The sequence below is a fragment of the Podarcis muralis genome, chromosome 1, assembly GCF_964188315.1.
Source record: "Podarcis muralis chromosome 1, rPodMur119.hap1.1, whole genome shotgun sequence".
NCBI classification, from domain to species: domain Eukaryota; kingdom Metazoa; phylum Chordata; class Lepidosauria; order Squamata; family Lacertidae; genus Podarcis; species Podarcis muralis.
Window position 1 is genome coordinate 92,338,917 of NC_135655.1, and position 15,209 is coordinate 92,354,125.

The 15,209-nt window shown below is 42.1% G+C and overlaps 1 protein-coding gene across 1 annotated transcript in view; it reads right to left on the minus strand.

The window, feature by feature from the left end:
- Nucleotides 1-15,209, minus strand: part of ITGB5 (integrin subunit beta 5) — a 77,174-nt gene that overhangs the window by 52,218 nt on the left and 9,747 nt on the right. Inside the window, exons 2-3 of the mRNA XM_028743685.2 lie at nt 11,763-11,848; nt 1,922-2,126 (exon numbers count right to left, since the gene is read on the minus strand). Of these exons, the coding sequence (XP_028599518.2) occupies nt 1,922-2,126; nt 11,763-11,848 (291 nt within the window). The remainder of the gene's footprint in view (nt 1-1,921; nt 2,127-11,762; nt 11,849-15,209) is intronic.

A 15,209-nucleotide genomic window follows, 5' to 3' on the forward strand; every position in this document is an offset into this window, starting at 1 on the left:
TCTCTAGTTTATTTTTTTTCAAGTAGCAGAGCAGGAAAGATCTCTGCTGGGAGCTACTGGCAGTCAGAGTAGGGTCTACACTGAGAATACTGCTCTATCCGGTCCAGAGAAAGGGAACAGACATTGCTGGGAGTCAACATCCTATCAGCTTCACCAGCATGAAACCAAGTCAACTTTGCTTTCCGTCAAGTGACGATGAGAACACTACAGAGCTGTTACATGAGATCCATTAATGAGCACAATGACAGCAATTTTGGAAGGAGGAGATTAAAACCATTTTTCAGGGTGGCTTTTGCAAGCTAGAATGCTCAGTAACCAAATTTCAATAGTTCCCTCTCTATTTATGTGAAACTAACAGGCATTTCCACTTTGGGTGATGGGACTTTCTTGTTTCGTGCTGTGATTAATTTTAATGTCGGGAAAATTCGTGAGTTTTAAGTGTGTGGGGAATATGAATTCCTTATGAACTTGGGGCTCTCATCAGAGGAATACAAGAGCCTCATTATTAGTAAAAAAAATACACACAAAAATTCCTTATTATTAACAAATAAATCCTAAATCTTTTCCTTATCAGAGGAGGATAGGAATGGAAAGGGAAAACATGCCCTCTATTTGCAGTTTGCCTGGACTACAACACAACACAGACATTCCAGGCACGTACACAATTGTTTAGTGAATCTGTCTTTCATAATGGCCTTTAGCTTCAATACAAAGGGCCTTTTTAGAAAACAAAACAACCAAATATCAAAGGCTAAATATTTTTGCACAAACGTTGAAACTGTATGAATGCCTCTTTTCTGCAAAACTATTTCCACAACAAGATTCTTGATTTTTCCATTTTATTCTTTTCATCTTGGCAGAAAGCTAATAATATGGTAAACTCTAGCTTCTTGGATCAAAAGTTCATCTCTCGAGTCAGTGAAGTCAAAGCTCATCTTGTCTTTACAGGGAAGGTGGGATGACTGTGAGTCACTTAACCGTGTTAAGACAAGAGATAATACAATGGGAATAATTTCTGAAGACGAGTAGCTGGTAGATTTCAAGGGGAAATGGGAACACAGTTTCATAAAACTTTAATGACTGAGAACCCAGTGCATGCCCACACTTCCATTTGCCCCATGCCTCGAAAGCACAGGTCCAAGCAGCTCTTCGTTTGTTCCACCACTTTTCCCCAGGAAAACCCGTTGTTTACTGCCGAATCAGAACAAACTTCAAGCCACAGAAAAACCAATTGACATTTGTTGTGAGTCAGCGTAAGCAGCAGGTTTTCCCATGGAAAAGTAGTGGAACAAGCAGAAGTGTGGGCGAGTTTCTCAGTCAACAACACACTTCCCCAACCTCATGCCCTCCAGCTGTTTTAGACTGCAGTTGTGCATCAGGGCTGGGGAAAGCTCATTTCCAAGAAAGGAAGGGGAGGAAACAAGGGTGGTTTGACTATTAGAGATCTTCTCAATATTGTGGCATGCCTGTAACCCAGAATATGATCCTTATTTACAATTATGTATTACAGGGTCCTGAGGCAATGGTAAACTATGGTTTGTTGCAGCCCTTGGTATGTTATTATATGGTGGTGCAGAAATGCTGTAAATATATATAAACAAAAAACAATAAATAAACCCAGCAACTCACTAAAAAACTGGATTGTATGAGTAGAAAGCAGGGGGACGAGAACAGGTATAGGACTTACTCCCATCTCTCCAAACCATGGTTTAGTATTGCATGTGAGCCAACCCATAGAGCAGAGGAAGCCAACATTGTGTCCTCCAACTTTTGTTGAACTGCAGTGCCCATTATCCTTAAACATAAGTCATGCTGGCTGGGGCTGATGGGAGCTGGAAGGCACCACACTGGCTCCCTGCCATAGTGTCCAGGTTGCTTGCAAATTAACGATACAGGTTACAGACATTTGGTGCTAACTTACCAGGCCGCAGATTTAGTGAGATCTTTTGTGGCATTATCTGGATAACATCCGAACTGGCCACACTAGAGCCCTTGCTGCTCAAAGGAAGGTTCTTCACTATTTTAATGCTGCTTTTTGTACTCTCAAAGTGCCCCGCACAACCATTGGCTATTAGATTTTCGGTGAAGTCACACCTCGAAGTGATGGATTTTTTGCTGCCAAATTCCTGCGAGGAAACAAAATTGAAGTATGCAGCGTGAGAAAATCAGTTTGCCCAAAGGATTGTAATGATTCAACACAGAGCTAGCTGGGAAGACATTTTTATTATTAGAATTTTCATCCTATAAATCCCACAGAAAGCTCATAAAAACAACCTTTGGGGTTATTCCATTTTAACTTACAATCAACCCACGAGTTAGGTTGGGCTGAGAGAATTTGACTGGTTCAAGGTCAGCCAGTAACATTCATCAGCCACCGGGAATCTAATCCCAGTTTGCCATGGTTCAAGTCTAATGAAGACCTACAATTCCAAAATCCATAGCAGGGAAATATTCTTATTTGGCCAGACCAATTGTTATGAATAGTGAGCAAACATCTAAGTTCCCCAGAACTCATCAAGGTAAATGTTAAACAAAACTGGGGGGTGGGGGGTGGATTTTTTTCTTACGGGCAAACCCTTTTTAAATGCTTACAGTATCACCTAAATACCATTGCCTCAGGGAAAGGCAGGGTTTCTTCAGATTTGAACATACACATGTGTGTTTCTGCAGACACATCAGGATGATGTAAAGGTGGCAAGTATAAGAACTAAAGCATTAGAAACAATGCAAGCCGAGGTAGGCAGGAAAATCAGTGAGTCATTTTTAAATCTACAAACCACCACGATTTAGATTTCTGCAATTACGGAAAGAGATCAGAGCAGCTGAATGACAAACAGATGGTTACTCTCTTGCTTCAGACCCAAACTTTTCCCCACTAAGGACGATTCGAACTTGTTGTTCCCAAAGGAATGTTGGTGTTGGCGGAGGAATATCCATTGGACTAAGGAACACTAATCATTTAAAGGGATCTCAGGAATCAGGGCTGGAGAAAGCCCTTGGAGAACCTTTGTCAAGTAGATAATACCAGGCTAGATTGGTAGTCTAGATTAGAGCTAGTCTGGCTCACTTGTAAGATATCTTCCTGTATTGACTCCAATTGCAGGCAAGTGCATTAACAACTTGGCTACTACTTGTCAAATTTCTACCAGTTTCTTTGCCTTTGCATGTTTAATAGCAGTCATAATAGTAGTTATACAGTGCTTTCTTTAGGTACTCAAAGCTTTTCACAGCCAGTATCTTTGTAATCCGGTAAAGCAGACCATCATTATCTCTTATTACAAACAAGGAGCTGGTATTATTAAGGCTTAGAAGGCCATAGAATGTGCTGAGATTCTGGCTCACAAAGGTTCCCCCCCCCATGGGCTTTAACCCCAGAAGTGCTGCTCTTTTAACATTTTTCAAAACATTTAAAAAATATTAGAGTTTACTTAAACAGTCCATCTTGCTATTCAGGAGCTTTCATAGGAATCCAAGTTCCTGTCAAAATGAAATAAGAGATCTTTGGCCAGAAGTTATATTTGGTATGTGAAATGTAAATCTTGCCTCATTCCAAACAGTGATATTCTAGTCTTATAATAAAAAAAAACCTCAACACTAAAAAACAAAAGCATGTAAACCATTTTTGTGGGCACACACATGCATATTTGATGTTGAAAACTCTTCACCAATTTGAGGAGAGAGGAAAAAATCCCTCCAAATTATCAAGTTACAAATGCAAGGAGTTTGACTTGAAACTGCAAAATGGGCAAAGTATATATTGACCTAGTTGTGGCTTTCTTATTGCTACACATACCCATTATCTACTTCGCAACGATTTTTTTAAAAAAAGGTTCCTCATTTGAACTTTCTATGCACAAATCACTAGCTAAGCCTGTGTCATAAAAAACAGAATAAGTAAATTTGCAAGCAAGCACAATCACAAGTATGCAATTGCACAATTCTTGGCAGAGATTTTTTAAAGGGCTAGTTAGAAGAAAGGTCAAGCCGGAAATCAGGTCATGCTCAGCAAAGACCAGAGGCCCAGTTCTTACCAGGCAATAAACCTGCATCTGGGTTGAACCACTCTATTGTTGCTCGTTTATTCTGTCCAACATCTCTAGCTATACACAAAACAACCTTAAGAGTCCATTTGACCAGATAACATGATGGGATGCACCTAGGGGGCAATTATACTTCGCCCATTCCACCCTAAATTCAGAGTGGGGTGGGGTAGAAAAGGACCCTTATGGCTGAAGAGTAATCAAGTACAAATTTAAACAGGAAGACTAACTTCTGAGACTTCTAAAGAAACAAGTATAGAGGCATTGCCCATCAAGCACCTTCCAGATGTTTTTGGACTACAATTCCCATCGTTCCCAGTCAGCACAACCATAGTGGTTGCGACTGGTACAAAACCTCTGGAGGGTACCAGGTTGGGGAAGGCTAATATAGAGGACTGCACTGCCAATAATCTCTTAGTTGCTTCCGACATGTGGAAATGTTCTTCGTCAACACAGGATGAGCTGCATGCAGGGCTTCTGGCCAAAGCATACAAATCCATTCAAAGCAATATAAATTAAACAGAACTTGTAAGGAATGCATGCCTATATCTCAGGCATCTATGGGATGGCAGGTAAGCATTTTTGTGTGCTTCCCCAGTCAGATATCAATAGCCAGGAGTTTATTTCACCAGTTTTGGCTGGTACACCCTATATGAAGAGATCTGGCCTAGCCACAGTAATCTGTGTCCTGGTCATGTACTGGCTTGACTACTGTAACACGCTTTACATGAGGCTGCCTTTAAAGACTGCTTGGAAGCCTCAGCTGGTATAAAATCCAAAACACTAGAGAGTACTGGACAGGTGGGTACGTGGTTGCATTTCTGGACCTAATATAAGGTGCTAGCTTTAAGCTTTAAAGCCTGAAAGAAATAGGTCCAAGATATCTGAAGGACTGTCTGCACCCATGTTGTCTTGCATGCCCTCCAAGATCTGCATCACAGGTCCTCTTTGTTTGCCTGCCAACTAACCAATGAGATTGGCAGGCACAAGAGGGCTTGTTCTATTGTGGCCCCATGCCTTTGGAACACCTTACTCCAGGGGTGCAGGACCGTTATAGCTCAGCTGCCCAGATTGTTATCTTCCCCCACCCCTCGCCAATGACGCTTTAACAGGTGGGCACGTACTCTTTTATTTAATATGCAAGCCTCCATGGTGGACTTTTCATTTGGATAGGCAGCATATAAACGTTTTGAACTAAATAAAGGTGGGATGAGCCCTATTCCTCTACCAGCAAATGCAAAAAGAGAAACAGAGGAGCTTGCAGAGACCCTAGAATAAAATTCACCTCTGTACAGTACATTTCAGCCCTCTCATGTATCTCTTTTATTTTTCTAAAAAAAAACAACCGCCTGCATGCTACCGGTCTGGTACACTCTGAAAGATTATTCTGCATGAACTATTTCAGTGATCTGTGCTTTGTTGTTCTGCATTTTTCCTCTGCACTAAGAGCTACCCAGGCATCCTTGGGGTTTATTTTTTAAACAAATGTGTTTTTTTCTTCCATCTCGTTTTGAGGCTCAAAGTGAGTATGGATATCATGTAAATGCTGTATAAAATTGTTAGTAAATTGTTAGTAAAGATAGGGGAGAAATTCGATTCTTGATTCAGTTTGTGTTTTGTGCCAAAAATATATATAAATATACTGATGAAAATAACTTAAAAACGCATCACACAAGGCAGGTTTCATTTGCAAAAATATGTTATGAATACAATTTTGTACTGAAGAGCCGATGAATTTTTACAAGGAGTCTTCTTTTAAAAAAAGCAAACTAACGAGGAAATGTGGAGAACTGAACTGAAGAGTTGTTTTCTTTAATGAGAAACTGAAATTGACAGATTTGCCCACCTTGTCCAACAGTACAGTAAAGGGTTTTTGTAAAACAAAAACAAAACAGACATCCCCAGTCAGTTATCTCTCTCCTGCATCTGTAATACTCCCCCAGCTGTAAAACTCCACATGTTTTTGGCGCCAATTACAAAATACACATTATCTGACAAATCTTTGAGTACAGATTTCATTCTACAGACCACAATAAAGTACAAGCATTTTTAAAAAAATTGCAGAACCAGAAATATAGACAAACCACACCCTCCTTTTTTCTTTCCAAAGAGGAAGACATTAGAGGCTTTGAAAATTTTGGCTAAGGCACACTGGAGCTAACCCACAATATGAGCTAGAAGTTCATTACCTTATGCAAAGGTTATAAGAAAATACTGCCATTTTTTCCTTATTCCTTTACATCTTATCTATCTAGAAAAAATAAACTCGTTCTCTGATATTTTCTGCTTAGCATGCCAATCATTCCCTCTCTTTTTGCTCACTACTCTGCAACACCAATAATAATAAAAATAAACACACAGCGATCCTCTTAATTTTTGCCATTTCTCCTGTAATATCTTGCCTCTTCCACGCCTCAGCCTCAAGGCATATACATACCAGGAGCATGTTATTTCCACATACAGTACTACAACTATTTTTTCTTCTTCTGAAAATAGAAGTTTAATGGAAGCTTTCAACTCAGAAACAAAATGCCTCCAGAAATATTCTGTCCAAGTATTTCAGGTGAAACATGCTTCCATTATGATACCATCTAGTTCTCTGACTTTATGAAAAAAAGATCATGCCAGTATAAACTATTGCAGGCTTCATAAGACCATGGTCCACCATTTTAAAGAATTTAAGGAAGCCCATCTTTTGTTATCCATTGCTTATTTACATGTTGCTTAAATCTGTATGTGTTTGATTAGTACAGTACAACTAATAACGAAGTCTCAATTGAAACTACTGTGGCTGGTAAGTAAAAAGGTCCAGGGGTTTAGTCATTCAGCAAGGTCTAGGCCAGGTGTACCCAACTTGGCACCTGCAGAAAGTGTTGGACTCCAATCAGTTATGCTGTTGGGGTGAATGGCAGTTGTCACCCAAAACATATGGATAACACTAGGTTGGGGAAGCCTGATCTAAGATACAGTGGTACCTCAGGTTACATACGCTTCAGGTTACAGACTCCACTAACCCAGAAATAGTGCTTCAGGTTAAGAACTTTGCTTCAGGATGAGAACAGAAATCGTGCTTCGGCGGCGCAGCGGCAGCGGGAGGCCCCATTAGCTAAAGTGGTGCTTCAGGTTAAGAACAGTTTCAGGTTAAGTACGGACCTCCGGAACGAATTAAGTACTTAACCTGAGGTACCACTGTATATTGCACCAAACTCAGGGCTAATAATTCTTTTTTTCTCCTGCAAAATAAAAATGTCATTATTCCTGAAAAACAGATTAAAGGGCACAGTGATCTGTGCAGAACTGCAAGTCTTAAAAACCTAGCTTTGGAAAATCCTCAGAAAAGAGAGGCCCTGTTAGACTTGCCACTGGAATTGGGGGGGGGGGGGTCAGGGTGAATTTGAATATCCTGCTGAGATTCTGCCACTTCCAAACATGCATCTTAGGATGCTCAAAGAATAGCAGCACAAAACTGAATTTGTTAACATTCCATTAGGCAGGCAGATTTTCCACACTTCTCAGGACAGGGAAAGTAAATCTGAAAATAGAATTCTGCCTGCAGACTACAATGTAATATTTGCACTGATGGTGCAATCCTATATTCAGAAATGTGCGCATTATTAAAAATTGGATTTATACCACACCATTCCTCCAAGGAGCTCAGAGTGGGGCACATGCTTTTCCCCCTTCTCCATTTTGTCCTCACTGCAAACCTGTAAGGCTGAGAGACAGTGACTGAGCCAAGGTCACCCAGTGAGCTTAATGACTGAGTGGGGACTAGAACCCTTGTCTCGCAGGTCTTAAGGCTTACCCAGACTTGCCCCCCCCCCACTTTCCCCCGGGGAAAACCCCAACTCTACCTCTGAATCAGAGAGAACATCAATCGAGTTTTCTCCGGATTGACGTCTGCTCCAATTTATGGCTAAAGTGTGGGATTTTTGGTGGAGATCAGTGGGACAAGGGCAAAACGACACAGATCTGTTCCTAGAAAGCATAGGGCATGCAGAAAACCACTGAAATCCATGCTTTCCAGGAACAGGATAAGTCTGGGTGAGCCCTTAGTATGACACTCTAACCAACACAACACACTGGTCCCATTGTTTTCATTGAGGTTCCTCCCAGGATAAGTGTCTGCAAGGCTGCTGCTTAAGGGTTGCATTCAATGAAGTTAAAGAGTTGGAACTCAAATTTGCTCCGCTAGCAGGCTGCCTTTCTCAAACAGATCCTCTTGCCCAAGAGGTTCCACAAGCAGACAAATGTGTATGCACTAGTGACTAGTGAACTCTTGTGAAATGGTTCCACCAGTGGGGCTGTTGCACTGGATCCTTCTCTTGCGCAACTTTCAGAAATTGATCTCCATTATTGCAAAGGCCCTTCTGATAACGGGACTGGCAGCTTTGGATGCAACCCTTAGTAATCCCAGAGCCTCGTAAACTTGGAACCAAGGACTGGAATTCAATACAGTACTATCATTCAGTAAGTGCAAGCATTTTAGCTTGCACCGTGGAACTATCTCCCCTCTCCCCCCCCCAAAGCATGCTGTTCTGGGGTTCTCCCGGCCACACAGAGGGGATTTGGGGAGGTGTACGGGGAGGATTTGGGGTGGGGAGCTCAATTGCACTAACAGGAGCCCTTGTGCTGTTTTCCACTAGGCCACCAAATTAGTTTAATCCGGCCCAGGAAACCCTAAACTTTTTCCTTGGCTAACAAGGTTTTCGTGAGTCTAAATATAAATTTTCCTGGCTAGGGTCCCCCCCCCCCAAGTGGGAACTCTTGTACAAAGTGGGGAAGAAACAAGGACACTTAAAAGGTCTGCTACAACTCTGTACTGTTAGAATAGCAATGTCAACTTTTTTCACTAAACATTGAAAACCTTTTCCTTACGGGCAGTGGCACAATTAAAGGGAGGTAATTTAAACTAAGAGCTATTGTGGCCTTCAGGGATTATTGTCTACAAACAGCCCCTTTTCTCCTCTTTGCTCTCCAGTCAAGTCAGTGGGGGGGGGGATCTAAACCAAATAATTGATTTGATAACGCAGCATCAGCAGCTACTGCTGAAGACTGACCTATAACTAGCGGTCACAACAACTCCCGGATAAACATTTCTGTTGGCAGAGCCACTCAAAAAATAGCCCTTTTGTGCCAAGAAAATAAAACAAATCTAGCCCGACACCACAGCTTCGCAAGCAATATTTTTTCTTTCTGATGTCACCACCACTTATACACTTGGCAGAAACACACTTCTTACAGATGCATACAAGATGTCTCTGAGGCATTGGCGGTGGGGGGAGTAACCCTTCCCCTATGCGTATGCACTCTTTGTACAAGAGGCTGAGCATATGAAGAACTAAACACCATTATCCCCCTGGCTGGATGTATAAATGTAACAAGAGTGATTGTTTCCCATCCCTACAGGCAACAGTACTCTGGCACTTCTGACCTCAGGTGACCAACTTAAGTGTTATCCTATTACTGTGCTTAAATTGAAACTCGCTTCTTACAGGTTGCATCCTGTAAAGTATTTCTACTGGTGCAACAGGACTGATGTTTCCTCTCTTCTCCCCATGCCCCCCAAAATCTGCTCCAGAGAGTCCCACAACATTAGCCTTGGCAGGTCTCCAAGGAAGTGAGGCTAAGTATATACAGTGGTACTTCGGGTTAAGTATTTAATTCGTTCCGGAGGTCCGTTCTTAACCTGAAACTGTTCTTAACCTGAAGCACCACTTCAGCTAATGGGGCCTCCTGCTGCCGCCGCGCCGCCGCAGCACGATTTCTGTTCTCATCCTGAAGCAAAGTTCTTAACCTGAAGCACTATTTCTGGGTTAGCTGAGTCTGTAACCTGAAGCGTATGTAACCTGAAGCGCATGTAACCTGAAGCATATGTAACCTGAGGTACCACTGTACAAGAGCCAATTCCCCCATTCCGACATGCCCCAGTATTTCCAATTCTATTGCCCTTAAGCTCGATTATCACTGTAGTGCAGGGGGCGGCAAGGTTTACCTCGCCTGGGCCGGTTCACTCCCGCAGAGATTGCTCTGTGGGCCGGATCGCACCTGCGCAGACCCCCGGGGGCCACTTGTAGCCCATGGGCTGTAGTGGAACTTCTGTATGGAGAACAGAATAAGAAGAGGCCCCCCTACAGGTGGAAATAGGATGGAGAAACTGCAGTTGCTGGTCTCCCTGAAGCACCAAAACCCCACTAAGAGAATACAGATGGACCCAAACAGTGGAAACAGCAGTGGCCCTGACTGAATACACACTGTCCAAATGTGGCAACAGAAGTAACTTTTGAGGGACAGTGTTGTGTAGGTCCGCGTGGTTGCTCGAGAGCGAACAGGCAAGACCCCCACTGGTCTTTTCAAGGCTTTATTATCAGTGGAAAAACATTCACAGTGCAGAACGTCTCAATTCCATGTCTTGCTCAGTCACTAAGTCAGTCTGGGAGTGGGCGGTCCTTAAACTTTCCCCAGCAGAGTAGTCTTTTGACCCCCATCCTACGCCTCTCCTCTCTGTGCGTAAACCAACTGCGCAGAGAAGGCGTGGGCAAAGGGGGACCTGCCTCCCCCCCCACACTTGGCTCAGGCCCGGTGCTGTGCCTCTCCCTTGCGTCCTCCGAGCCCTGCATCCCTTCCCCACTGGAGGCGTGGCTTCCCTTCTCCACAGAGGAAGTGCTGCTTCTCACGATCTTGGGAGGCTCCCTGTAACCCAACTGCCCTTCCACCTCTCGCCTCCGAGCTGATGGCAGTTCCCTGACAGACAGCATATAAGACATTGCAATGAAAACATCAGGCCATTATCCCAATGTATAAAGTCAGGTTGCATATACAGCATGATACCCACAACCCAAGGCACATTTTAAGTGGGCAGGGAAGTCTGTTACACCAAAGTGACTTCAATAGCTACCTGGATTCCACTACCAGGATCTAGCTACCAGGATCACAGCGACTGCAGGCCCAGGCCCACATTAATCATGTGCATTTAAGTCGCATCGGGTTCAGCAGCCCCAATGTTACAGAAGAGTTGCCACAAAAGGAGGATGTTTATGCCATAATTATGCAAAAGCTCTATTCTTTAGAAATTTTCTTTTTTATATAAAGGATAAAAAATGATAAACATTATCATTCTAACTCATAATTCATGAGAGGATATTATAAAGAAAACCACTGCACTTAAGCATGTATACTTAAGTTAATATTAATTGAAATATTAATATTAACTAATCTTAAAAGAGTTGGCCCATTAAAGTCAATAGACTTAAGCCCATTGATTTCAGTGGGTCTACTATGACTAATGTTGGTTATCAACCATTTCTTTTTTCTTGGACTACATACTACTGATGCAATTTTTATTGCAAATGGGTGGGAAAGAAAAAATACAACTTCCTGACACCATTGCCTCAAATTGTCAATTAAGTGTTATTATATAGGTAATTACAAACTTATTTAACAGCAAGGTTCACAATAAGACATGTGAACATTTTGAGTTACACAGAACACCTCTTCAGGCTAGAATTAAAACGGAGAAGTAGAGATTTTGGGCAGAGGCTTGGCGTCGCACCCTTGGTTTTGTTTATGATTTAGTACAGGAACTGAGAAAGTTATGATTTAATACAGGAACTAAGGAAGTAATCTGTTGACCAGTCTGCCTTGTACAAAAAAACACCTGAAGTTAAGGATTCTAGATTGCAAATATACAAAGCTAGTTTTAAAGTAAGAAGGACAACTCACCTCTTTATAGCACCAAGCACACTCGGGATGAAGAAGCAAACATTCTTCGCAGGAGGTAGCACTGCCACTTGTGCAAATATTGAGACCTTTAAGAGAGCAAACCAGAGAAATTGACCAAAAAAATACCCCATGAGAAATAACAGGGTGCTTGTTACTATTCACACCAGAATAAATACGGCAGATCAGAAACAAAACTAAGGCTGCAATCCTAACCCCACTGGGGGACTAAGCCTCCTTAAATTCAACAGAACGCACGTCCTGAGTAGACCTGGACAGGATTGCAGTCAGCAGATGCACTGAAATCAATGGCCATGACTAATTTAACTACAAAGATTTCAGTGAGTGTACTGTAAGTATGACTTTATTAGAGACAACCCTTTAGGAATATCTTTCTCTTGATGTGTGGTAACTTTGCTCCCCGTCCCCCCCCAAAAAAGCCTCATTTGTTGCTTTATAAAAATGAGGTAATTGCTTGTTTTCTACTTAGATAAGGTTAAATAAACAGCCCTTGTCTAGCAAGTTATCAAAAACTCCCATATTTAGCTAAAAACATGCTAGGTTAGGTTGTTTTTAGTGCTAGGAATTAATGTTTCTATAGGCTGTCAGTCAGCATTTGAACAACTTAACATTTTCAACGCTTGGAGCTAAGACTTGCCACTCTGGGAGCCTTTGGGAAGAAGGATGGGATATAAACTTAATAAATAAAATAAGGGTTATTTTAAAATGAGGGTTATTTTTAAAGCCACACGGTGCACTTTGAGATAGTCTGATCACCAAAGTATTCCACTGTACTGAAGCCTCAAAGTTTAGGGGTGTTTTTTTTCCCAGCCCAAACAACCATACAGTGGTACCTCGGGTTAAGTACTTAATTCGTTCCGGCGGTCCGTTCTTAACCTGAAACTGTTCTTAACCTGAAGCACCACTTTAGCTAATGGGGCCTCCCGCTGCTGCCGCGTGGGAGCACAATTTCTGTTCTCATCCTGAAGCAAAGTTCTTAACATGAGGTACTATTTCTGGGTTAGCGGAGTCTGTAACCTGTAACCCAGGATACCACTGTATTTCCTTCCTATGTGTTTGAACAAGAATCCTCTGACAAAGTGATATTCCTATCTACTACCAGTACCCAGAATTTTTATAGCAGGGCTCCTTTAAACAGCAACATGAGAGACGAAAAGTCAACAGCCATAACTTTCCCATTCATGGCATGGAGATGGGATGATAAGGGAAAGTGTTTATTTCTGCTAGTTGCACAGATGTTAAGAGACAGGTACAGGAGCCCTGACAGAGTAAAAAGATGCATCTTACACTGTAAGCAACGGGGCAGTATTTGAGAGAAGAAAAATCCTAGGCACCTTTCTAGCAAATATTTCAAATTCCTAAGCACCAGCACAAACTTTCTAGGCACATGGCAACCAGATGCTTTGAATTTTCCCCACCCTGCTTGCAGTGTGGTAAAAACATTGGTGAATTAGCACGCTGAAAGTGCTGTGTAAATTACAGTATTTTTCTGTGGCTGCGCATACTCAATGGAATTTTAGAAACCTAACTGTGGGCAAAAGTTTGTCTGGAAAAATTATGGAACTCTATTTAAATAAAATATGTCTAGGTTATTCTCTGCAATACGATAACTTGTGGCAGTCAATTGACTTGCTTTTAAAAAGTGGAATCACAGGCATCCCTCTTTTTAAGACTATTTAAGATCTGAATGGATTCTGGTTGAACTGAGTAAACTGCACTGATCTGAACTTGACCTTTTAATAACATGGCATTTAATTATGTGTCTGAACACACATGCAGGTTACATAACTATCTCATTTCATCGCTGTGACCCATTTATTCTTTTAAAGTATTAATATAATAATTTCCACCGGATATCCATGTTATGCAGGGCAGTTTGTTTATCCTGGACAATAGCCAATAAAACACAAAAGTCAGTGTGTATATGCGCAGAAATAATACACACACACCCATAATCAGACAAGCCACATACATACACACAGAGAGAAAAAGAGAATAATAGAATTGTAGCGTTGGCAGGGACCATGAGGATCATCTAGTCCAACTCTCTGCAACGTAGGGATCTATTTGCCCAATTCAAGTCTCAAACCCACGACCCTGAGATTAAGGGTCTCATAATGTACCGACTGAGGGGGTGGAGCATTATTTAATATCTCAATCTATCAGTCTCACAAGGAGCATTGCTTTTACAGAAACCAAGGCAACAGCTGATAGCAGAGGCTTCTCTCCATGAATTTGGAGCACTTTCTAAATTACTGGCCAAGGGTATAAAAACCTCCTTTCTGCATTTGTGGCTCCTCATAAGACAAAAGCACAGCTTCCTCCACCAATGTCTACCTACATCTAAGCTGGGTATGCCAATTCTATGATGATCTCATCATGGATGTGTTTCAACACACTTGGCAGAACTGCGCTCCCAGCACAGATGTGCCACGGCAAGGAAGGAAAGGATCTTGCTGATATCACCTCTGTTCCCGGCTCTCCAAAACACAAAGGGAGCAGGACTGCATCCCATGACAGTATCTTTAAACAGTGAAATTAACAGGGGTGTTTTTGATGTTTGATGCTTTATTATGTTTTTAATTCTGTTGGGAGATGTCCAGAGTGGCTGGGGAAACCCAGCCAGATGGGTGGGGTATAAATGATAAATTATTATTATATTATTATTATGTCTCATTTCAAAAATGCTGCCATTTACTCTATTGATAACCACGCTAGGTTTTAGACTACAGTGGTACCTCTGGTTACGAACTTAATTCGTTCTGGAGGTCCATTCTTAACCTGAAACTGTTCTCAACCTGAGGTACCACTTTAGCTAATGGGGCCTCCTGCTGCCACCACGCCACCGGCATGCAATTTCTGTTCTCATCTTGAGGTAAAGTTTTTAACCCGAGGTACTACTTCCAGGTTAGCGGAGTCTGTAACCCAAAGTGTTTGTAACCCGAGGTACCACTGTACTGGTCTATTAAAGTTCTCATGTGGTGTTCACTGTTTTATACATCTTTGATACATATCTTTCTTGATGAATCTCATTTCTAAACTGCAGAGTCCTGATATGCAGCCAATTAAACAACTGCACTTAAACATTTAGGGTGATTTATAGCCAGCAATTAAACTGAAGTGGCTGAAAACGCAGTACTTCCATTCTGGTTAAGGACCACATTGCTATGGTAGTTCTTTGGTAATTAAGTGGGTACTAGATCAGGGATCGGCAACGTGCGGCCCACGAAGACCGTTTCACTGGCCCATGAGCCACCCCTAAACCGAGCCGCCTACTCGGAGAGTCCCCCGTGCGCTGCTCTAAAACAGCGCAGTGCGGTGCGGGGACTCACTGAGTAGCACTGGAAATGGCGTCTGCGCACTCGCAGATACCAGAAATTGCATCTGTGCATGTCCAGATGCCGAAAATTGCTTCTGCGCAGGTGCAAT